The following is a 24,599-nucleotide window of genomic DNA, read 5'->3' as shown; positions in this document are numbered from 1 at the left end:
TAGGGGTTGGGAACTTCTCCTGTGTCTAACTTAGTTTGTGGGGACGAGCTTGCAGTGTTAAAAAAGGCTAATCTCGATTGTCATTACAGCTACACACATGCTAAATTGGATGAGCTGCCAGGACGAATGTGAATGGATAAAGTTATATCAGTCTGGATGCCCAACAAGCAGCTTTCACAGACCACATTCTGACAGAGACAGTGTCATGTAGGCAAATTCTGTGGTGAGTGAGCTCATAGCTAAGAAGCTGAAACCTCATTCAGAAGGAGAAGCTGTGAAGGAGAGCCTTGTTGCTGCTGTGGAGCTGATAGCAGCAGACAAAGTAAAAGTGCTCCAAAGTGTCTGTTTGGAATAATTCAAAGACATGAAGGAAAACCTGAGGTGAAAACTCAGTGATAGAAAGAGTGTGTGACTTGGCCTTCATGGTGGACATTACCCCAAACCTCAAGCTCCAGCAGCTTCTCAGCTCTCTGCTTTCAAATGTAAAATCATCTCAAGTGAAATTAAAGCTGTGGCAACTGGAAAGAGGAAACCTTCCTTCCTGTGAGCAAATACTTCCTTCTCTGCAAGAACAACAACAGCTGAATATGCTGCTGATTGTGAGAATTACAACTAGGCATTGTGGCAGACGCTTTTATCCAAAGCGACGCACACATGAACTCACACACCGATGGCTCAGCCGCCTCCTGAGAACTCCTTCAGGCATTTGGAGAGACAAAAGTAAACAAAAGGGAGTGAACATATTTACTCTGCTGTTTAAAATGGAGAGGTAGAGGTAGATATCGCACAGGTAAGTGTGGTACATGTTTAATAATTTGATATGGGTGCCAGGATCACCTTTGTTGACATTCCTAGTAGACAATGATCCATGTGGAACAGTGATATCTCTTGTTTTCTTTGATTCTCTATCTGTATGTATAGGGCACTGTCCTCATTCAACACTCCCAGCTGTAGAAAGGAGATCTGTGACTGAGGCACCTGATTCAGATGCATACTGTTGCTGGATATGCAGATTTCCCTGTTTCAACCCTTCAAAAGTCACAAACGTTATGTTACTCTGAAAGAGTGTTTTAGGAAATTGCAGTGTAGAGGAGGTTGCTGCAGGTTGCCGCAACATTTCACAAAAGGGGCTCAGCTGACCCGGACTGTCCCTGCCTGTCTCCTCTCAGGACGGAGAGCCAGCTGACAGGGTTTCCTTCACACCGCCCGAGAGATGCATGTGTGAGGGCTGATCATGGGTCTGTCTCTGTGTGTATGTGTTTGTTTGTGTAGGTATAGGCCTGTACAGTCCTCAGTTATATTGGCTGCAATTCAACCCTGAAAATGATTTGAAATTTAGTGGATTTTTGTGTGGATCCTGCTGGAGTCATTATTGGGTTAAAGCTTTAGTTAACAGGAAGTAAAGCTTAGAAACTAACATCTGGATTCCTCAGTTTGTATTTTCAACACATTGTGAGAAACCTTTGGGGAAAGCATCTTCAACTTTCAAATGAACTTTGAGTGGCTTTCTATTCCTCATCCAGTCGTGGATGTAGTTACATCTGTAGCTGTAGGCCTGCTGTTTTACTGCCCTGCCTCTTTGATCAGCGAAATGAAATCTGTAAATCTGCCAAACAAAAATCTGATGAAAGAGGGATGCCTCGCCTCAACCAGACTCAGTAATTAGAAAGACTAAATCACAGAAAACAAGTTGAGGACGTGAATTAACTCGTGTTGCAGACGTTCCCAGGGCGTTCTTACTCTCCAGCTGTGGAAACATATTACAAATTTTCCTGTGATCACCTTTGACTTGTTGTTCACAAAATAAAAGCATGTGTCATACTATGGTCTGGTAACTGTTGCCCGTACTTATGTGATGTATCTGACCCCTTTAACTGTAGTTCAGCTGATTAAACATGTTGAACTGCAGCATAGAGAACATGTGTATGGCAGATGGTCTGTGTTGGTTTGTTTGGTATGTCTGGTAGAAACCATTAGAGCTCTTTCTGCTTAAATGTCTCCCAGACCAACTGAGCACTGTCAGGACACTGTTTGGTACAGTGCAGCACAAACCGTAGAGAGCTGAAGTAATCAGACATGTTTGACAGGTGTTTAACTTCACACATATACTACTGCACGACTGTAGTAGTGCATGATTGAAACCCTGCTATCTAAACACTGCTGTGGCAGGTTTCAGAGCATTAATTAAGTGCTTTATCAGAAACTACTTTTTTTTCCCCTTGGTGCAAATGGAAAATTACTTTATTTATGACGACTGACAAACTATTACACAGCTACATAACAAGGTGTCGGCCAGTGGTATAAAGCAAAAAACTTGAGAGCTCAGAGGGGAGAACACAGTGAAACACAGTGGACAAAAAGGCTTAAGAAAGCGCCACTTATGCTGTCAGGAATGATCTCTTTCTTCCTCAGCATGACAAGATTAAAACTCCTCTACAACCCAGCAGTCTGCTGCCAAGTTTTGAAGATGAAAGCAAACACACGCTGCAAGTCTGTTGACCCATAACTTCATCAGATATTAGAGACTTACTATAATAGAACAGACAGAAGAGAGACGTCTTCTCAAGTAGAAGTCATGATGCCTGATATTAAGAGTGAGATGTTGAGAGGATTATTCCTAAACTGAACATTTTCATCCTCAATGGGCCTGTAGGCCTGTCTCACAGCAGAGTTGAGACACACACACACACACACACACACACACACACACACACACACACACACTGGCACTGGTCATGCTGGTGTCCTGGCTCATAGCTAATAAACCTTCATTAATGTTTTTTGTGATGAGTCAAAATTCAATCGGCATTATTTCTCTGAACTTTTGTGATTTTAAGAGGAGACAAAATTAAATTTTACAAATGACAATAAAAACGTGGACCCTTGAAAACTGGTGGTTATTACTAGTTAAATTATGAACAATTTGTGGTTCAGAGCATGATAACTTGATTTATCAATCCATTATATAACAATTCACCAAACTAAATGTGACTAATTTATCATTCCAGAGGTGGATGATAATTACAAAAAATATCCAATCCTTCTGTGTGAAATGAATAAACACTGTCATTCCTCAGAGCCTTCATCTGACTTCACTTTACACACAGTGGACTTTTAAGCACAGATCAGACTGCAATGCACCGCCAACAGGGAACTCCACAACTTCAGCAGCTGATTGAAGGTCATGTTGGTGTAGTAAAAAATAGTTCCGTGTTTCCTTAAACCTAATAGAATCAAAAGCCTTGTTTCCATCAAGGTGTTTTAATTTGCAGTTTGACATATTACACTGGAAAAGCATGATGGAAACTGCAAAATTCTAAAAAAAAAAAGAAAAAAAAAAAAGAAAAAACAAAACTTTCTCGGTTTCATAAAAAAAAAAAGTTTTCCACCCACTTTGGGAGGTTTTGCCTTTTTCAAAAAAAGTGTTAATGTTGAATAGAAGATGGAAACAACTTTCCAACTGCCAAATAAGTCCTGATGTAGTAAACATGCCTCACATGACTGATCAGCTGTTTCTGCTAAGAAGAAGAAGAAGAAGAAGAAGAAGAAGAAGAAGAAGAAGAAGAAGAAGAAGAAGAAGAAGAAGCTGTCTCTGTCGTTGTTGTCTTCACAGATATTCTCATAATGTGCACAAACATGGCTGGTCGTACCAACAACAGGAACGTGACAACATGGCCAATACTAGCCGACACGAAAGAACAATTACGACTCGCCCAAACAAAACAAATTCCTGCAGACCTCTCTCCATTTTCCTCTCAGCTGGTGAAGGCGACTCATGTCGTTTCCAGTGTCCAACATTCTTCTTCTTCTGTTTATTATAGCCTTGCGTAGTGTAACTTACAACTTGTGACAAAACTATGCTTTCTGAAACCTAGTTTATTCGCTCCAAACCAGTTTATGGAAATGCTTTGAATTCGCGTTTTCTCTTGCTGGGAGGGGAGACAATTGTCCACTGTGCTTCTAACGGTGAGAGATGTGTTCACTGCTGACCATGAAATCAACAATTCACAAAACTGCACATAAAATGTAAAGGATGTAACACAGAATGGTGCAAAGAGTTCCCCATCCTGGTGATATGATACAATTCTACAATAGAAGTGGAAACACATATAAATTGATTGACAGTCCATGAAGTACACTGAAGTTGGAGATGTTACACCACCCAATGACCAAGTTACAGGGGTGTCTGTAGACCGGTTCTGCTGAGGCTGCACTCTGTGACCTGCTTCAGTCACACTTAGGTTATAGTTCATTACATGGTCTCCTATGGTGACCTGGTTTGAAATACTTACACAGCTTCCCCTCCCTCTTCTCCGCCCTCCCTACCTTTTATCCCCAGTTACATGTAGTGTTTTGTAACATGTGCTTTAGCATCTGCATTTCGTGTGAACACAATGAGAAATGAAGTAGTGTCATTAATGGTCTGGGGTTCTGAGACATACAGTTAGAGTCCACCAAACGGCGACCTCTGGGGCTGAAAAATGAAGGCAACATGAATGGCAAATGATATCACTTGAGGACAGTTAACATCCCCATGCATGACAACCGTTTGGGAGGGGGATATTTACACTTGTTTGAATTATGTTAAGGCTTAAAGTTATATATTATAATTGTGGGCATGGTTGCTTTGAGTGACAAATAGCTGCTAGGTTTCAGCAAACAGACTCGATTAGTGGGTGGGTGGAGCTGCCTGAGCTCCACCCACGCTTCACCTCTTTGTCGGATTAGCCGGGAGTTTGTTGAAGTCAGGCACTGCCAAGATGGCGACGGCTGGAGTCACTGTCACTGACCTTCATGATGGCTCCTCAGGAACCTATGGGTGACGTCACAGAGACTACATCCATGTTTTATTCAATCTCAAAGCGATTGACTAAAACTGTAAACTGTGACGGTACAGTGTGAAACAGTCCCACGGGCTCATTTTCTAATGTATTAACTATTCTGAATGACTCAGATAAAGCCTTATACAATCCCAAGGGTCAAGTCAGGGTCAGACCCCCAGGCGATAGTCTGCAATGTTCAGTGGATAATGTGTGATCCACATGCTTAGTGAAAGTAACAGGAGAGCAGTGCATTACCAATAGAAATACTCTATCGAAAGTCCTTGGGCCTCATTTATAAAAACAGATCTATACTTGAATTTAATCTTCATTCAGTTCATAAAATCTTGCTTAAACTGGTTCTAAGAATCCCATTTGTAACTTAAGCACCTGTGATTTATAGATCTCAGCTGAACTTAAATTGGCAGCACCTGCCTTGTAATTTCTCTTTATAACGCCAGCACAAATGATGGTTGAAGTCTAAGCACCAAAGACTTAATTATCACATATCGTTTGTCATCATAAACATTATCTTTACTCATTCTCTCGTCTCTCCTGATTGAAGGTGCTTTCCACCAGTGATGGAACATGTTGGAACATTGGGGAATTCTCCCAATCTCATATCTAAGACAAAGATGTTCTCCACAGTTGTGATTTCCAACAGCTACATAACAGCCAAAATCATAAAGCCACTTTCTTTTTATTCCATTTCCCTTTACTGCAGCGCTTTAGCCCATGAACACTAAAACGACATACAAACAAAAATAACGAGCTCTCTCTCCATCCCTTGTTGTTTCTAATTGTGGTACTTTCAGCTTATTTAATGTATTTGCATGTTTCATCTTTCAGTTTTTGGGTTGTATCCACATGGTTGAATGCGCTTAATGTCAGTCACTTTGGATAACAGCATCAGATAAATGAATGTAAATGCACTATTTCCTCGTTTTCCCACACTCTGCTGCTGATGTAGACTGTGTGAGAGGAAACCAGACAGAGCCGTGGCTGCAGTACAACAAACAGTCTTTATCCACAGCACAGGGAACAGCGACAGGTGTGAGCTCTGATTTTCACTTCCCTCTATAAACACACACACACACACACACACACATACACACAGAAATGTGCACGTACATGCACACACACTGTAACATCCAAGCACAGCAGCATTTACATACTCCTGGGACACACTGTACTGAACGCACATGTACACTGAGACTCAGACACACACACACACACGCACACACACACACACACACACACACACACACACACACACACACATACACACACACACACACACACACACACACACACACTGGGTGGTGCAGTTTGCTTGTGTTTGTCTTTTCTATTGTTTGTGAGGTTTAAAGAAGCACAGAGGAAGAAGATGTCAAACACACACACACACACACCCACCCACCCACTCCCCCACCCACATACACACACACACACACACACACACACACACACACGTTAGGTTTTCATCATTTTTGGGTACATTACATAGACTTACATTCATTCATCAAGGAAAGTGAGTCTGCACAATGTGACTGTGCAAACAGATTTGTTTCCCCATAATGTGAGCGATACACTTCCTCACACGTACCTTCACACACACACACACACGCACACACACACACACACACACACACACACACACAATTACAGTTTCTGATGCATTTCTCAATGCATTTCTGTCACATATACATCTAAAAAGAAATAAAGAAAAGTGCATAAAGAAGTGCATGAACTTCTACAGGTGCAACACTGAGCGTCTGTTTGCATTCTTTGATGACCTCTATGAAAAACTTGTTCCAGGGGAGGGGCCAGGTGAGGCAGAGTCCAGAACATTCTGTAAATGTATGGGACCACGTGGTGTTTCACCATCTTTTCTTGTCACAGAGTGGTATACAGCTCTTCCCAGGATGGTGTCAGTAGAGGCAGTCGGTAGTATGAGCAGGGATGCCACCCCCCCTTGTCTTTGCTCACCTGGGTGGGTGGCATCAACAATGATGCAGTCAACAGAAAGTAACAGCCCAACCCAACCTCTCCATACCAAACCACAAAATGATTAGCAACCAGGTGCAGGTGATATTAACTACTTCCACTCTGCCATGGTGACACACCAACACCCACACCCACACACCCACCCACCCACACACACACACACACACACACACACACACACGCACAGTCAGAGTGACAGGCATGCACCCAAATACATCCCTTTGGCCTACAATCATCTATCTGACAGTAAATGGTTGTGTACTATTGATTTTGAGTAAATAAATCACCCATACTAAGAGATACATGAGAAAACCCTGCCTGAATAAACTCAGTCCACTGCATACAATCGAAGGTGTATTTACTCATGACTTTAGCACACCATTATAAAAAGACAGCTGTGGTTTGGAGAGGAGGAACATAACTGTTATGTTCCTCCTCTCCAAACCACAGGAATTGTTGAATAGAAATGTCGCGGTAAAAGCAGTTAACCCATCCTGCAGCAATGTCCTTTGGAGGGTGTACAGGCTGTGTGTGTGCGTTGGTTGGTGGTGTGAGAGCAGGGAGGTGTTCCCATTGGGCCGTTCTCCCTGTTAAAAATTAACAAATCACCAACTGAAATTGATTCTTTTCCTTGGTGGAAGGTTTATGACCACCACACATGATCAGATGTCCTTCATGGATGTAGTGAATGCTGGATGTCTGGACATCCTCAGCCTCAGACTGTGGTACAGGTGACAATGTGTTACTGCTACATTGAAATGGAATCTTGGTTGATGATAAATGAATACATAAATAATGAAGAACACTTTTAGACAACGGTGGCATTAACTGTATGCTCCCTGTTATTAATGATTTTTGGAATTAATGATTAAAATGAGTGACAAAGAGTTTCTGTTGGCAGACAAACGCTGTCGGTGTTTGGGTTCATGAGATGTGTATCAACTGTTCTGGCATAATGAGTGCATTTTAATGTGAGACAAAGTGTTATGCTGAGCTGTATACCTCGTAGTATAGAGAAATGTGTGTGTAATTGAAAATATTTCAACTTAAGTACATTTGCATCATTTCTAATATTGCTGTTTGTGCATAAAGTCGCTTTGCACTTGGTATTCTTTTCTGAGTCAGACTCAGATTCTGATTCTGGTATGTGCTCTTGGAAAATGAGTAGAGAAAGCTCAAGAATGTTGTCAGGAGGTTTGAAAGGGAGCAAGAAATTAGATTAGTGGAGGAGGAAATGGGTAACATGAATGAACAAAATGCAAATACTCCAAGGGAAAGCAGAAAAAATGAAGTGGGCTCAGAGAGAAAGAGCGAGGCTCAAGGGAGAACAAGGATATGGGGAGAGAGCGGTAAGGCCTTTGTCAGCGGTTGCTTCATAAATCAGTGCCTAAAAGCCATTAAAGGTCCAGTGTGCAAGATTTAGATGGCTCTATTGGCAGAATATGGCAGAAATGGAATACAATATTCATGAGTATGTTTTCAGTGGTGTGTAATTATGCAATAGTAAGAATAGTTACATTTTGGTCACGTTAGAATGAGCTCTTCACATCTGCACAGAGTCCGCCATGTTGCACCACCACGTTTCCACAGTAGCCCAGAATGGACAAACCATTCACTGGCTCTACAGAGTGCTTTTCATGTTTTATGCTTATTTAGCTTATTTGCTTTTTTGCTGAGATGGTGAGAATATTGATGCAGCTCTCACTTCTGTTGTTAAATAAAGGCTGAAGCCAGAAGGCGGTTAGCCTAGCTTAGCATAAAACCAGGAAACAGGGTGAAACAGCCAGCTTGGCTCTGTCCAGGGTTAAAAGACATGCCGAGCACACCTCTAGAACGCGCTGATCATCGCATTGTATAACAGGCAACAGTGATCCATCTGCCCTGCACTTGTTCATCCAGAAATTAGTCACAGCACACGTAATTTTTACATTTCTCAATGTGCAAACATGTAGATCCACCATAAAAGCAACTAGGTGTGTTTTATTAAGATGTTGAACTAGAGCGTGAGAGTTTATCTGCAGCTCCACTCTCAAAGCAAATCTAAGACACATGCAGGTGAAAATCTCATGGTTGATGAAACAGAAACAGATGGTTAACACTTGGGGCTGAGAATAAAATTACATTTTATTGGACGGTGGGGAACAGTTTGAAGGCCAGACTTTGGAAAGGAACACCATACTGTCAATGCAAGGCTTCCACCAAAACAATGACAGATATCTACTGTGTGTGTGTTGTTTGCTTGAATTTGAGAAAGTCAGTTTCACCATGACTGTTGTTTGCTTCACCCTTTCTGAACATCAGAAGAATGATATCAGTTTTCCATGCTGGCCTACAGTTGTGCGTGTGCACTCCTGCTCCCTTGTTCGTGCGTATGCTGCAAGTGTCTATTTAAAAAACCTTTCTAATCACATTCTGGGTAATCTTTTCAGGTGTCAACATCTCTGTTCATCTCATTGTCTTTGTCCTTTATTCTCTGCCTCCAGCGTCAGTCACGAGCAGACGTTCAGGCTAACAGGCAGACAGCACGGTGCTGAGGGCAGTATTGACGCAAGGATGCTGAGTCACAAATGAATTTGTACGTGTGTGTGTGTGTGTGTGTGTGTGTATTCATGCAGAGGGGCACAGGTGGGAGCCAGCCATCTGTTCTTCTGTTTTCATCACAGTAAACAACATTTGTTGAAGATGTCCATGTTCCCTTTTGGCTCACTGACTTGGGCTTTAAAAGTACCTGTGTTATTAAGCCCAGCTGAATAATCTTGAATCCACTTCAGTCACCTCAGGTCATGCCAGGCACAGCCAAGCTATTTCACCTCAAATCTAGTAAGCCCATGTCATAAATTCAGACACAAGACCGTGTCTAGTCAAACTGAATGACCTCTTTGGCTTGTCAAAACAGATCAAAGTAAATTGATCAGTTCAAGTCAAGGCAAGAAAAATCCAAAACTGAAACCAAGCAAAATCAAATCAGGTCAACTCAAACCAAGTCAAATAAAATCAAACTCAAATATCGTCAAGTCGACTCAAATCAATTCATGTCAGTGAACTGCTGCTTTTTCAGAGGAGACAATGAGGAGCAACTGATTGAGGTGATGCCCCACAAAACAATTCAACCAGACACCACATGACTGCTTGAAGCCTGTGTGACCTGTTTGAAATCTGCATTCATTCAGAAATCTCTTATCTTTTCACAGCTCGCTGTAAATTTCTCTTTGATGCTGGCTCTGGCGTTGAGAAACAGGGCCGTCACTTCATCTAAATGTCCCTCACACAAAGCATCCCACTGAATTGCGAAGCATCCACCACCATGTGAGACAGCTAAAAATTTCAAAGACGGCGTTCTCAGCTTGATATTCACCATGTGTCACCCGGTCTGCTGATCTGCCTGATGACACCAGTATAAAGTACATCCCAAGGGCTTGTGGGCCACGATTTTGCCAATAGGGCACGAAAACACATCCTGCATACAGTAAGTGTGCAGGCCAGTTTAAAGAACAGTGATCTAAGAACCAGCATTGCTCATGGGCCCCTGTCTCGTGGGTCCCCACATGATGCATGATCTGGCTCCCAGGAAGCTGAGTATATTTTTTATTTGGGGCAAAAATTTACTTACATTCTGTCTATTACTCACGTGCAAACACACACACACACACACACACACACACACACACACACACACTCTTGCAGTCAGGAGTGAATGTTGGGCAGAGCAGTCATATGCTCTATGTGTGTGAGGGTGTGTGTGTGTGTGTGGTCAGCTGACGTGTGTGTGTGTGTGTGTATGAGCTTTTGTGAGTGTTTGTAGATGCTGGGAAGGAAAATGAATATCACAATATGTTGACAGATGGCTGGAAAGAACTGATACCCACAGCAGAAAGTGGCCTTGATGAATCCACAGGTCAGTTCTAAACATTGTGTCCTTCGTTTTTTTAATCACTGTGAGCAGATAGGAAATAATCAGAAATGATGGAGATGAAGGATAAGATTTCCATTTCATCACAGAAGGCCGATTCTATTCAAAGCAGAGGAAGGCATAGATGGGACGTCCTCGCTGAGATTGTGAAAGCAATTTATGGCAATATGTAACAATCTTATCCAATCATTTGACTGACACATTTAATTCTGCAGCAGTATTTCTCTGTGAAGATAGCATCCCTTTGCAAAGCAGGCCTCATCGCTCGAGACGCAGGCTTCACTTTTCGTTAAGGCACTAAAATTTTACTCAAGCTCTAATTACCAACAGGAGATGAACACAGTACACCCTGCAAAGGTCCCACTCTTGTCATGCTGCGGTTCAAATCATCTGTAAAGGTTTTGAATGACTGAATGACAAAAGAAACGCACAGCTGCCCTCTTCTGGTCATAACATGTACTGTCACTTCAATGCGTTCTTAACTCTCTGTGCTTCATCTCCACGCTTTCAATTTATCTTCGAGCTTTTTTTTTTCAGCATCTGATCATCAAATCATCGTATTTTAGCTGAGCATTAATAAATGTTACTGCTGTACCTTTAGTAAAAAGGATGCAGCTGTGTGCATGCAGGACCCATCAAGAGGACTTTTTAGTGACAAACAAATGTCATATCAGGGTGTCAAGACACTTGCCTGCTCATTAGTATCTGTCGTTTGTCTCTGTGACATTCCACACACACTGATGATAAATGGACACGTGTGTTCAAACACACAAACAGACCCTCAGGGGCCCTGATAAAACTTCAGGTTGCCTCTGCTGCTGTTCGTAATGTGCACCACAAAACAAGTTCATCCTTAAGTTTGTCGCTCCTTAACACCCTGTTTCAGATCAGGGCCACATGTGAAAATCTAGTTTGAACAGTTCCATTAATGTTCTGTTCACATAATGCCCTTAAGCAACATGTGTTTAATCAAATGCAGCAAACGTGGGACGTGGTAGAATTCCTGTGTCACGACTCAGACTCGCAATGAGCTAATTGGTTGCTGATAGGAGAAAAGAGCTTCTCTTTGTCCTCAGGGCCCCAAATGTTCTAACATGTCCCACCATACATACACACTGTACACATACATATTCACTTGATGAAAATGAGGAAATGAAATGTGTCATGAAACATTACTTTTTTTTTTCCAATTGTGAAGTCACTTTCTATAGTACACTTTTTCCAAACTCTTCACATAGATCTCTTTATCGACATGCAGCTCAGCACAACAGTTACTCTCACATCCAAAATGAACTAATGCAACCAAAACACTTGATACACATCAGAATCAACTTGAGGACCCAAACACTAGTAACACTTGTCTGCCAATAGCAACACTTTATCACTCATTATATATGGACCATAAAATCATCAGCTTGTAGCAATTAGTGCCACAATTATCTTCGTAAGAGTATCTTTTATTTATTTATTCATTATTTGTTTCAACATGAAGAAGATCATTTCTTTACTGCTGTAATTCCAGACAAAACTAAACATGTTCAGTATATACTTGTGTAGTACAGCTTCCGACATAGAAATACAACAATGTCAACCCTGTCTTCTACATTTGACCACAAGTTTTCATCCATGTCGCACCTTCTGTCCTCTCTTGTATTTCACTTGGGAAAAAAATGTTTTTGCATTTTTTTTTGTTTTTTTTTGGTAATCTTCTGCAAATATGACATCCAGCATTCATTGTGTCCATGAGGGACGTGTGATCATGTGGCTGGTGGTCATAAACCCTCCACCTCCACGAGGAAAAGAAAGTAAGGCGGGAGGAAAAGTGACACCATCCTGGGATACAATACAGATCTTTCATGGATCATTACGGGATGGTGTTATGTACAGTGTTGTACATAATTAGGAGTATATGCGCTTTCATTTTTTTTCCATTACTTAGTTATGTTAATTGAACAGTTTCTACAATAATAGTTGCATATGTGCAAAACAGAGTGTAAATAGTTTGGTGGTGGTTTGAATGAGAAAACAGTTGATGTAATTTGAAAGATGTGACCACCGAATGCATTTTGTGTAAAGCAGTGAAAAGTGTTTAGTCCACAGTGACGTCTGCTCCTACCTGTGTGGAGAGTTTGAAATGTGACTTATCAATTGTAAAAATCTGTAACAACAAAGTGAAACACTCACTATTTCCAATACTTAAGACCACAATTTCAACATTTTCTGCTGTTTTCCATTTGCTCTTTGTTCAGAATAGATAATATTCAACCATGAAAGTAACTGTTGTGTTTGAGATAAGACATGGAAGTTTGTTCAGGGCACAGCGAGCTGCTGTTTACTGCTGTCAGACCTTCAGGATAATGAACTGGTATGAATGATCATTTTCAGTATTGAGAACATGGTGACATGTGCACTTGACACAGAGCGCTTTGGAAACTCAAACTTTAGAGCAGTGGCGTAATGTTATGACGGGGGCCCAGCGCACACTGGTTACTAGTTATGACGCACACACATATCATCTTGTCACGTCAAATAGAGACTTGACATTGGACAACGGCTACATGCTGTACCGTCCTGCCAAGGACCTCTATGATGAAACACCAGGAAAAGGGAATTATCTTGCAAATGGTGCGTTTATTCAGCTACACATCACTGTTGGCCACGACTACGCCGTACAGGAAATCAGCTCAACAACAACAACCACGACAACACCACCAGAAAACCCCCAGTGATCTCCTACCCTCCCTCACCGGACCTGCCCCTCTGTCCTTCTCATCAACCATAATAACGCACAGCACTCTGAAGCTGGTTTGTAATAATTAATAACATTAATGAATGTAAACATTTACCTGTTGGCTATAACTGACAGTAAGAATGAACTCGTCACATCTAAACAGAACAATCTCACAACATGTGAACAGGTTTGCCACAATACATATTAATATATTATTCATCATTCCATATCTGTATGTGACAAAAATGTTATTGTTGATTTTCACTGGTTTACTCCATGACCAATGGAGTGAAGAAGTGGTACAGTGGTTAGAGCTCAGGACTTTGAAACAGAGACCTTTTAGCTTACAGGTGCGAGTGGCATTAATTACTCGAATCCTTTGTATTGTATGTATTTGTTTGGATGTAAACCCACTGACTTTGCAGCCCTGTGTTAGTAAACATGGTGGCAGAAGCCTGTGTGTACTTGTACTTCCTCTCATTTCTGTCGTTGTTTAAACTCCCCTTCCATGCATTGTTAGGATATATAGACATATATTTTGGCTGCATATACATATACATACGTGTGTGTGTGTGTGTGTGTGTGTGTGTGTGTGTGTGTGTGTGTGTGTGTGTGTGTGTGTCTCCAGAGCTCTAACCACTGTACCACTTCTTCACTTCATTGGCCAGGGAGTAAACCAGTGAAAATCAACAAAATCAACAACATAGAAGCATCAACAATAACATAGAAGCATTGACAAATAAATAAATAAATAAATAAATAAATAAATAAGTAAGTTAATTTATGGGATGTGTTCCTGCCTATCACCCAAAATATTAACCTACGAGAAACTACAAGGTAAGTCAGGACAAACTTTACCACAAAGGAGATCTGTGCTGAACTGATTTGGTCTGCTTGTCTTGATCAGCGATTGGGCGCAGACGCTTCAAGTTCAGTGGCTGAGAGAAAAGAAGGGTGGAGATTATTATAATACTAGGAAAACGCCGTTTTTTACGCGCGTTTTGATGCGCAAAACGGCGTTTTTTACACGCGTTCTTGGAGGACTTCATTACGGCGTAAAAAGCGGCGTTCTTTTTGCGCATTACGGCGTAAAAAACGGCGTAAAATCTGAAAAGACGGCGTTTTTTACGCCGTAATGAAGTTGAAACGTGACTGAATGTGGCGTATTTCTGGCAGGAACGGCTTGCCATACGTGTGGGAGGTGTAACGTCTTTTTATGTCCTCCGGCGCGCTAGAGGGCGCTGTTACAATTCAGCACCGTGCTGACGTCCAGGTTGTTGCCGGAAGGAAATCCCACTCAGAGGAAAGACACTGGCATGCGAGTTTGTTTGGCTTGCCATGTGACATCAACTTCATTTAAAATAACAGATATTAGTGACGGAACTGTAACGCTATCTGTCTGTGCATCCCAGCAGCCATGGGCAAAAAAGGCAAGAAAGAAAAGAAGGTGAAGGGCGCCGAGAAGACAGCCGCCAAAATGGAGAAAAAGGCTTCAAAGAGGTCCAAACGAGAGGAGGTAACACTCGACCTGCACTAAATTATTAATGCTATACAGTATATTAATATTTGTGATTTTCATTTCACACAAAGAGGACACAGATAACAGCTTTGTACAAATGACTGTTAATGTGTCATGAAAATGATTCACAGCTCGTCATTGGTTTGTTCACTGCATACTTCACTACGTGTGCTGTCTAAACTTCAACTCTCTTCAACTAACTAAAGTAGTTAACACAACTGTCTGCAGTATTACTAGGACTCACATCATTAGATGATTTTTGAAAGCCATTTAACTCCTTCTGTTAGTCTTACATTCCAAGTCATGCTGTGAAGATGAGAAATACATCTCTGCACACAGGCATCTTCCCTGATGCTGTTATTAAACCGTTACTGAAGGAAGCAAACCTAGATCACATGCTGTCACCAACAACAGGCTGATATCCAACCACCAGTAAGAAACTGGAAAGAATAGTTTCAGTGCAAATGAACACCTTTCTTAAAGAAAATAACATCCATGCATGCTATACATGCTGCCACTTGATGACATCATTAGAGAGCGCAATGTTTCCATAGTTACATAGATGATACACAACTGTACATCTGTGCTGATCATCTGAATGATGCTGCAGCGGGCAGTAAATAAATGGAGGAGCAATAGTCCAGTTCTAGCTGCTCTGCTCTGGCTTCAGGATCGATTTGAAGGTCCTCCTCCTTGTACACAAAGCGCTTAATGGACAAGGACCAAGCTACATCGTAAATCACTTGTCTCTTATTTTTCTTTAAGAACACTGTGATCATCTGCTGCTGGTCTGCTGCCGGACAGAAAATACATGACCTACAGATAACAGGGAAGCAGCTAGCTGAATATGTTCAAAAGAAAGCTAAAAACTTCACTTTAGCCTTTAACTAGCTCTGACTTCCTCGTACAGGCCTGACACTCGTGTGTTTTGTCTTGCGCTTTTTCACTGCTGCACGTCTTTTAAATTGTGTCCAGGAGGATTTGGAAGCTCTGATCGCTGAGTTTCAGAATCTGGATGCAAAGAAGACTCAAGTTGTAGAGACAACGTGTCCACCTCCATCACCAAGGTGAAAGACTGCACTTCACTCTCCTCGACTCGTTCGTCACTGTCGGGAAATGTTTCTTGCAGCCAAGTGAAACAGAGACCACATACGGGCTTGACCACTGTGTACATCAGTGATAGCATGACATCAACATCCAACCTAATCATCTACGTTTTAGGACAGCTTCACTATTGTCCTCCACCAGTTTCCACATGCACAGTCATCAGCTGACTCATCAAAAGCACATTACAGTTTAATGACATGAGAGACAAATTCTGTCTTATTCTGTTAGAGCTGCTCTTTGGAGATCTGAATCTCTGTCCAGAGGTGAGAAGCTCAAATTCGTAACTGTGTGAGGAAGCCTGTTCTTGTTTGTTTTCCACCTGTGGAGAGTTTATCAAGCCAAGGACGAACAAAAAATGTGCTGGCTGACTCTGCCATAGTCACTATGTGACTAGGTGAAGGTTCAGGGAATCACAAATGGACAACAAATCATCCTGAAGGAGACATGAATGTCCCAAATGTCATGGCAGTTCATCCTATTAGCTGAGATATTTCAACAGATTACCATCCACAGGGCCACACTGTCGTAGCTCGGCTAAGAAGCATTTTCAGAGGAGCTTGTAACATTATGTATGAATCATTCCTGTCATTCAAGGTAGGTGGATGTACGCGTCTCTGATGTCTTTTTGTTTCGCAGATTGAACGCGTCTCTCTCTGCCCACCCTGAGAAAGATGAACTCATCCTGTTTGGAGGAGAGTTCTTCAATGGAAAGAAGGTTAGAAAGATACTCCTTGTGTTAATCAGTGCTTCTTTGTCGTAGTAATTTATGAATCTTGCCTCTTTAGATGCAAATATGTCTTTTGAAGATGAAAAACTGAATGAGAAGGTAATTAGATGGTTCAAACGGTGAGGTTTAATCAGTGTCCACCAGTTCACAGCCACAGACTTCAAAGTGGAAGCCATCTTTATTCTTAATGTAAACAATTGGTCAACTGAGATTTTGTTTATTCAGCACTTCATAATCCGTCACACTGTGCAAACTATATGAAGCTCATGAGCTTTGATGCATATGTTTTCTTCTGTTAAGGTGTTGCTGCAGGATTTCCGCTGAATAGATTCTTAGTATAAAAACCTGTTGTTGCCTGTTTTGCAGACATACCTTTACAACGATTTGTTTTTCTACAACATCAAGAAGAACTGCTGGGTGAAATCAGAGATCCCCAACCCTCCTCCTCCACGCTGCTCTCACCAGGTACACCCAGAGCCAGGATCCTTAAAATGCTGTTAATATTGCTGCTCTCATTGAACACTGCAAACCAGCAGCCAGCACACACCACATTCTGCTCTATATGTCGCTCTGCATGTGTGAATTCTCAGCTTTCCATGACAGCATTTGATTTTTAGTACCACCTTCAAGCAAGCAAAGTCAGCTGACCAATGGCAGGTGTTCATAATAAGTTTACAGCTGTATTAAATAGACCCTGTTAATGCTACATTTGCTACACTGTAGCATCATTTTACCTGGAAGCCTTTGATCAAATATGTGATTCTTCATATAAACCACAAGGGGGCACACAGCTGCTGTGCAGATCAGAGCAAACTTTGAAACTTATCAGCTGTGTCATCACTGCTGATGGCCTGTTGCAAGAAAACCAATTAAATCTGAGGGCATCAAACCTGCTTATCTCAGTCTGTGCATGCAGCCTGTTCCCCCTTGTTGCTCCCCATTGTCTCACCCCTCCTCCCTTCCTCCCCTTTAGGCAGTGGTAGTTCCCCAGGGTGGGGGTCAGCTGTGGGTCTTTGGGGGAGAGTTTGCCTCTCCAAACGGGGAGCAGTTCTACCACTACAAGGACCTCTGGGTGCTGCACCTGGCTACACACACCTGGGAGAACATCAAGTATGTGCAGAGGGTCACAAAATAGGTGTCATGATTGAATGTGTGAATGCAGGGTGACCACAAATACTGTTCATCCTGTCCCGTGAGCCTAATGAGTCGATATGTTGAATGCTTAGTTCAGGAAAAAAAAAACACACTCATAAATTCACTGCTTGATCATGTAAAACGAGCCCCATAGCTGCATGGTGTCGTGGAGTTTTGCTTTGTAGCTGTAGCGATCATTTTACAGGCATCAGTGATCAGAGATGACTCCCTGTGTTGTGTTTTCCCAGGGTGCCTGGTGGTCCTTCAGGGCGCAGCGGCCACCGGATGGTCCTCAGCAAGAAACAGCTGCTGGTGTTTGGAGGTTTCCATGAGACCACCAGGTAGGCAGAAGGTTGCAACAAGGACTGTATGTCTGTAGTGGAGTAGACGGTGGGCAGGTAACATGTTTGATTGATGCCTGTTATGGGTGAAGGGGGACCGCCTCCTCCAAGTCCTGCTCATTTCAGTGCTGCAAGAGTCCAGTTGTATCCCACAGAGATCAGCAAATGGATGGATGGATGTGTTTGCTAACAAGCTGTGCTCACGTCAGTTTCAGCCGTTTCATCCCCTCGTCCTCCCTTGTAGGGATTTCATCTACTACAACGATGTCTACTCTTTCTCCCTGGACACCTTCACCTGGTCACGCCTCACTCCATCAGGCTCCGCCCCCTTGCCGCGCTCTGCCTGTCAGATGACCTCCACGCCAGACGGAACAGGGGTCATCATCTATGGGGGATACTCTAAAGTGGTGTGTGTGTGTGTGTGTGTGTGTGTGTGTGTGTGTGTGTCTCTCTCCCATGTTGATAATGTATTACTTATTATCTGCACTCTGCTTACTAATTGTGTTTGTGTTCCTCTAGAGAGTGAAGAAGGATGTGGAGAAGGGGACCATCCACTCTGACATGTTTCTTCTGAAGCGAGAGGGTAAAGATGGCCAAGGTAGAACCAAATTCATCGTTACGGACAAAATTACAATACAAGTGATAAGCAGAAATCATCCAGCAGTTATCCTTGGTGATGTTTTTTCAACTTGCCTTGACTGTTTCTCTGTCCTCCAGAGAAGTGGTCGTGGTCCAGGGTGAACCCCTCTGGTAGCAAGCCCACTCCCCGCTCTGGTTTTTCTATGGCGGTGGGCCCAGCAGGGCGGGCGGTGCTGTTCGGTGGGGTTTGTGATGAGGAAGAGGAGGAGGCACTGGAGGGAGACTTCTACAATGACCTGTATTTGTATGATACAGTGAAGAATCGCTGGTTCCCTGGTGTCCTCAGGGTAAGACACAAGGCTGTGAACGCGCTGCAGGGGTGTGTTTGTGTCGTGTTTGTTTCAGGAAAAATGCATGGCACTGCATTGGCTTCAGACGAACATCAACCGTACGATCAACTCTCGATCGTTTCATCCAGACTCACACGAATGCTGTTTCTTTGTGCATCTTTGTTACTGTGTGTAGTTTGGATAGTTGCTTTCTTGCTAATGTCTGTGTCAGTCTAAATCGTCAGTGATCGTCTGGCAGCCCCATCCAGCCGGCCAAAGCTTCCCTTCCCACTCCCAGCCCACAGAATATGAATGAATTCAGAAAACATGCGCATCTAACGTTACTCACCAGTGGAAGAGGCCCAGCCTGCCCTGAGAGTGATTGTTAATTAGCTTGCCAACCACTGGAATGAGCCCAAAAGTCTGTAATTCATAGTTCACCTGTTCTACACAATCTGACTGTTCTCCAACTCCACCCTCTCTGCTCCGTCAGCAACCAGGCTGGCCTCCCTGGAGCTGACAGCAAAACTCATCTATTAGACATGTGAGGCGTCACTTGGTTTTGTTTTCGTTGGCCAGCTGTTGCATTGAGTCTCAAACAGAGTATTTTTGTTTGCTTCCCGGAATCCTGAAGATGAGTTTTTAGAAATGAGGACTCATTCATTGGTAGTTGAACTGTGGGTTTTGTCTTGAGCACTGACTGCCTCCTTGGTGGAGGTCTGAGAGCATTTTCAAGTATCTAGTTATGAATCATAGGCTAGTTAGGCCTCAATATTTCATTTTTTTGAAGGTCCAGCCAAAGGATTCTGGCCCTTGAATAAATGTAGTTTATCTAAATCCTTGAGTTCTCCCCACTGCAGCGTTTGTAGGAATTCTTCTTGAGGTTACAGGGACTCGTTCTATAGATATACTTACAGTTAGTTTTCTAGAATCAATGCTGATTTCTGTGCTGTGAAGCTGGGGTTAAGAGACTTTAAACTTTCAAAATGACAAAGTGGCGATTTGATGGGGCCCCCTGAGTTGGTGCCCCTGCTGCGCTGCTGGACTGGCTCCATTCAAATGAATGAGGGGGCAGCTTTTTTCCACTCCTTAATTGGTGACTGTCATTGTTGAATGAGCTATGCCTGACATTGTTTTATTGAGGTATGTAATGTTGGATAGTTTACCTTGATCATTTGTCCATTTCCATCCTGACTGGAACCTCTGGCACGTGACCAGATCATTACAGTATGAAGTGGTACTTAACGGCTGGGATTGCTGCCTGCCGTAGTTGATCATTTTGTTTCTGTCTGTGCAGGGCAACAAGTCAGAGAAGAAGAAACGACGGAGGGGGAAGAAGGGTGGAGCAGAGGGGGAGGGAGCAGAGGAGGAGGAGGAGGAGGCGGCACCCCAAGCACCCACTGAGGTCATCAAGGAGATTGTCACCGAGGACGGCACAGTGATGACCATCAAAGAAGTGATCCCTGGAGCTCAGGAGGAAGAGGAGGAGGAGGAGGAGGAGGAGGAGGAAGAGGAGGAGGATGATGGCAAGATTACATGCTAAACTAATTTAAAATGGGAACAAACAGAAAATGTGTAGATAGGCTGAACAATCCCATGTTTTTTTTTAATCTTCCTGGGTTCAGCCTCGGCCTCCCTGGTGGAGCCCTGCCAGAGGTCCAGCGCCATGGCAGCGGTACGTCAGGGCAAGCTCTTCCTGTACGGGGGGATGTTCGAGGTCGGTGACCGCCAGTTCACCCTGAACGACTTCTACTGCCTGGACCTCCACAAGATGGACCAGTGGGAGGTGCTGGTTGAAATGGATCCAAGTGAGTAAAGAGGACATGTCAGGAAAGTAGAGTGAAAAAAACCCCCAAAAAAGACATGACATGTCTTCAGAGTCAGCTCCGCAGATAGCCCTGAAGCTGCCTGAACGCTGGTGTCTTACCTTGTCTGGATATCTTGAGATGCAGGAGAGCAGTTGGAGGATGATAAGATGGGAGAGAAGGGTGTGAGGTTTCATTTGGATTAATGATTCTTTCTCCATAGAGACACAGGAGTGGCTCGAAGAGTCTGAGTCAGAGGATGAGGAGGAGGAGGAGGAGGAGGCAGCGGCGAAAGGAGCAGACGGGGAGGAAGAGGAGGACGATTCTGAAGAGGAAAGCGAGGATGAGGAAGGCAAGGGATTGTTCTGCCTCTTCGCTGTCTTAGCTGTATCTGTTTCTATTCAACTTCACCTTTTCATGCGGCTCACAGCGTCTCCATCAGGATTCACTCACATTAAACAGACGGTACACCAACCATCCAAACATTTGAAGTCATCTCCAATATGACTAGACTTCAGAAGAAATCATTTTCTCAAATATCTTGATCTATTTGATTTGGCCATGCCGATATTGGCTGATATCAGCTTGTTGCAAACAGGCATATTGGCGAATATGGCGGCCAGTAAGGTACAAGAAACTGCAGCACAGGCGTACAAGCGTTTCTTTGAGATGGGTTGTGAAACCATTACATGGTTTGTCCCCCAGAGAGACAAGTTACATTTTCAACTGTTGCTGTAGGTGTTCGGCTCAGTATAAATCACAACTTCACAAGACTAAGAGTTTACAGCCATGCGAGCAGATCTTTGAGGATGTGGTCAGGCACAGCAATGCTTTAAGCTAAATGCTAACATCAACATGTTAACATAATCACAGAGACAATGCTAAAATGCTGTGTGTTAGCATGCTAACGTTTGCTAAGTGGCTAAGTGCACAAAGTACAGCCGAGGCTGATGGGAATGCCCACCAGGTCTGCGGGTATGTTGGACAAACTGAATTGTTAACCTGATGATGTGATTATCTTCTGAGCCTTAGGGACCGTGACTATCGACAAACCATCCAACAGATGTTAGATTATTTCGCCACACACACACACACACACACAGTCTGAATCTAATCGTCTGGGCATTTTACTCTTATCTTAGTCAAAGAAAACTATAACTATTTTAGTTGTTTTTCAGTCAATGAAACATTTTAGCCTTTTTCACTCATCAGTTTATATGGAGCATTTCAATCTAGCCGAGTCAAAACCAATAACTTTTTGTCATTGTAGTCAAACTTAATTCACATAAGATTTGATCTTATCTGATAAAAAAAAAAAACCACAGGTTGAATGATTGAGAGTTCAGCTTTGCAGAAAGTTTCTGCTCTCGTCGTCTGATGGAATCAATTTAAGGAAAATATCCAGATTCATTTTGATGACAGTGTGAAGGACATACGAGTGCAGCATGTTTATGTCGCCAAATACATTAGTTAGTAAGTCAGCTGCTCAGGTGTTTGGTTCATACTAGGCTGGTTTTAATGATTGTAAAATATTTGATTTGCTCACTAGTTTCAGACTGAAGCTCTTCCTGTGGCGTTTCCCATATTTGCCGCTACAGTTTCATGTCAGCCTCCCCTGCATATATTCTATTAACACTTGCGACACTGACTGATGCATGCGCGCGCACACACACACACACGTTTTAGTTTTGTCTTTTTCATCAACAATACTGCATGTAGATATTTTGGTTGGTAAAATCCCCACCTGTGCCACATGGGTCCAGATCTTCCGTCACAGTTTCTTAATAAAAATACAAACAAGCGTCTGAGTCTGATATGGTTTCGATTTATTGCAGTACAATAAATCAAGCTGGTCCCGAGAGCAACTAAGCGAAGTCAGTCAAACACAGTGTTATACTATCTTTACTCCACAGCCATCGCTGCTCTGACTGAAAATCTTATTGTGCGCCTATCTTTGCAAAACACCATTATCTCGTAACCGAAGGCATTTCCTGTGGTCAAATGGAATATAATGGTATCTCGATTCCCTTTCTCCAAGGTCACATGATTAAAAACACACCTTTGGTCACTCTGCGTCTCCCCCCAGGCTATTCCCAGACAACACCCTCAATTAATGTTTTTAATGTTGACTCAATGCATGCGAAATGATTACTCTCACTAATATATGAAAATGAGTCGCTATATTAGTCTGGACTCCAAGCTCTTAAACACTGGATCATAGGTTCTTTGCCTGGTAGACGTCCACATCTCTGTGTCCACAGTTAGTAACCTGTAAGTCTGATACCCAGAATTCCCCTTTAACACGAGGAGTTGGACTTACCTCTAACTTTAGCCGCTCCTGTTCACTTGAAACCAGCAGATATGCTTGATGGGAAATAACGAGAAGATAGGCGACGTTAGAGTTGATGTTTGGCAGGAAACTGGTTGGAAGCTGTTTGCAGTAAATTAAAATGTTATGAGCAACATGAACGTCTCTTCCTGTGTGTGTTTCCAGATGAAGAAGAGCACCCCGCTGTGCAGGAGGGAGAGGCCATGACGGAGTACCAGGTCCGTACAGAGCAGTACTGGATAGGGCTGGCGCGTGCCAACATGGGCCCCGACGCCAAGGACAAAAAGGTCGCCAAGGTCGCTCTCGCCATGTCCAAAGTCTTCTATGAAGACCAGTAGTGGGATAAGCCAAGGTGTCTGAGTGACTGTGAGTGTGCAGTTTGTGTGTGTGTGTGTGTGTGAGGAGAGTGTGTAAAATCTATTTGTAATTACCTTTTATAAAACATGTCATTTGAACTCTACTGCAAATAATTCAGTAATGCAAATTTAATTTCATTTTAAAACAGAAAGATGAAATTTGAATACGTTTCCAACCACTGAGAAAAAACGGTTTTCATTCATTTTCAATAAAACGACTATCCTCAGACTTAACTCAATGATATTTAACATTTCTTACTTATATTACTGCTGTCAGTTTTGAGAAGTGAAGCAGAAATGAGTGTTTAAGTGAACAGCTGAGCATTGAAATGTGGTCTGTTGGAGGTTGTGCATGCTGCCAAGTGGTACAGCTTCTCTGTAACGTGATTCTTTGTTTACACACATTCTGAAGTCGGTCGTTGTTTTTGTAACTTACCTCTTTTACTAAAGCACATAGAGAAACTGCTACTCGATCATGAATCTTTGAAGTCGTTGCACTTCTGGTCACAATCCGGTCAGTAACGTCTCAGCGGGTGTTTTACTCGCAAGCTTCCCACATTTCTTCGAAAGTTCAGAGAGCTCTGTAGAAAACCACAAGAAGTACCAAAACTACATCTTGTCTACACTTACACCTGCATCCAATCATTTTTTGCCCACTCAGGGTCAGTAGAACAAGCTGTAAACACGACATAAACACATTATCAGAAGATTCAAAGCAACATTATCATTCATTTGAAATTGAGTTTCTGGCTGCCACACAGTTTGTAGGCCCTAAAACCAAAACAACGAGCTGAAAGACACTAAGACGTTCTGCAGAGCTGAGGGAAACTGCAGAGTCGAGTGATGAGCCACTTTGGGTTTGTTACTACGACTGACACATTTGATGCATTGATGGTATGATTATT

General features: G+C 42.7%; 1 protein-coding gene across 1 annotated transcript; it reads left to right on the top strand.

Annotated features, from left to right (window-relative positions):
• Positions 1–14,721: 14,721 nt before the first annotated feature.
• klhdc4 (kelch domain containing 4) lies at positions 14,722–24,172 on the top strand. The gene is made up of 13 exons (XM_076732128.1): positions 14,722–14,984; positions 15,963–16,054; positions 16,731–16,809; positions 17,188–17,286; positions 17,795–17,931; positions 18,204–18,296; positions 18,541–18,703; positions 18,816–18,894; positions 19,014–19,222; positions 20,502–20,730; positions 20,830–21,012; positions 21,233–21,361; positions 23,504–24,172. The coding sequence occupies exons 1-13, from the start codon at positions 14,886–14,888 to the stop codon at positions 23,674–23,676; spliced, it is 1,764 nt and encodes a 587-aa protein (XP_076588243.1). The 5' UTR covers positions 14,722–14,885; the 3' UTR covers positions 23,677–24,172.
• Positions 24,173–24,599: the final 427 nt, after the last annotated feature.

This window comes from Chaetodon auriga, chromosome 6 (genome assembly GCF_051107435.1).
Source record: "Chaetodon auriga isolate fChaAug3 chromosome 6, fChaAug3.hap1, whole genome shotgun sequence".
NCBI classification, from domain to species: domain Eukaryota; kingdom Metazoa; phylum Chordata; class Actinopteri; order Chaetodontiformes; family Chaetodontidae; genus Chaetodon; species Chaetodon auriga.
Note: the sequence above shows the minus strand (reverse complement) of the source record. Positions and strands in the feature narration are given on the sequence as shown.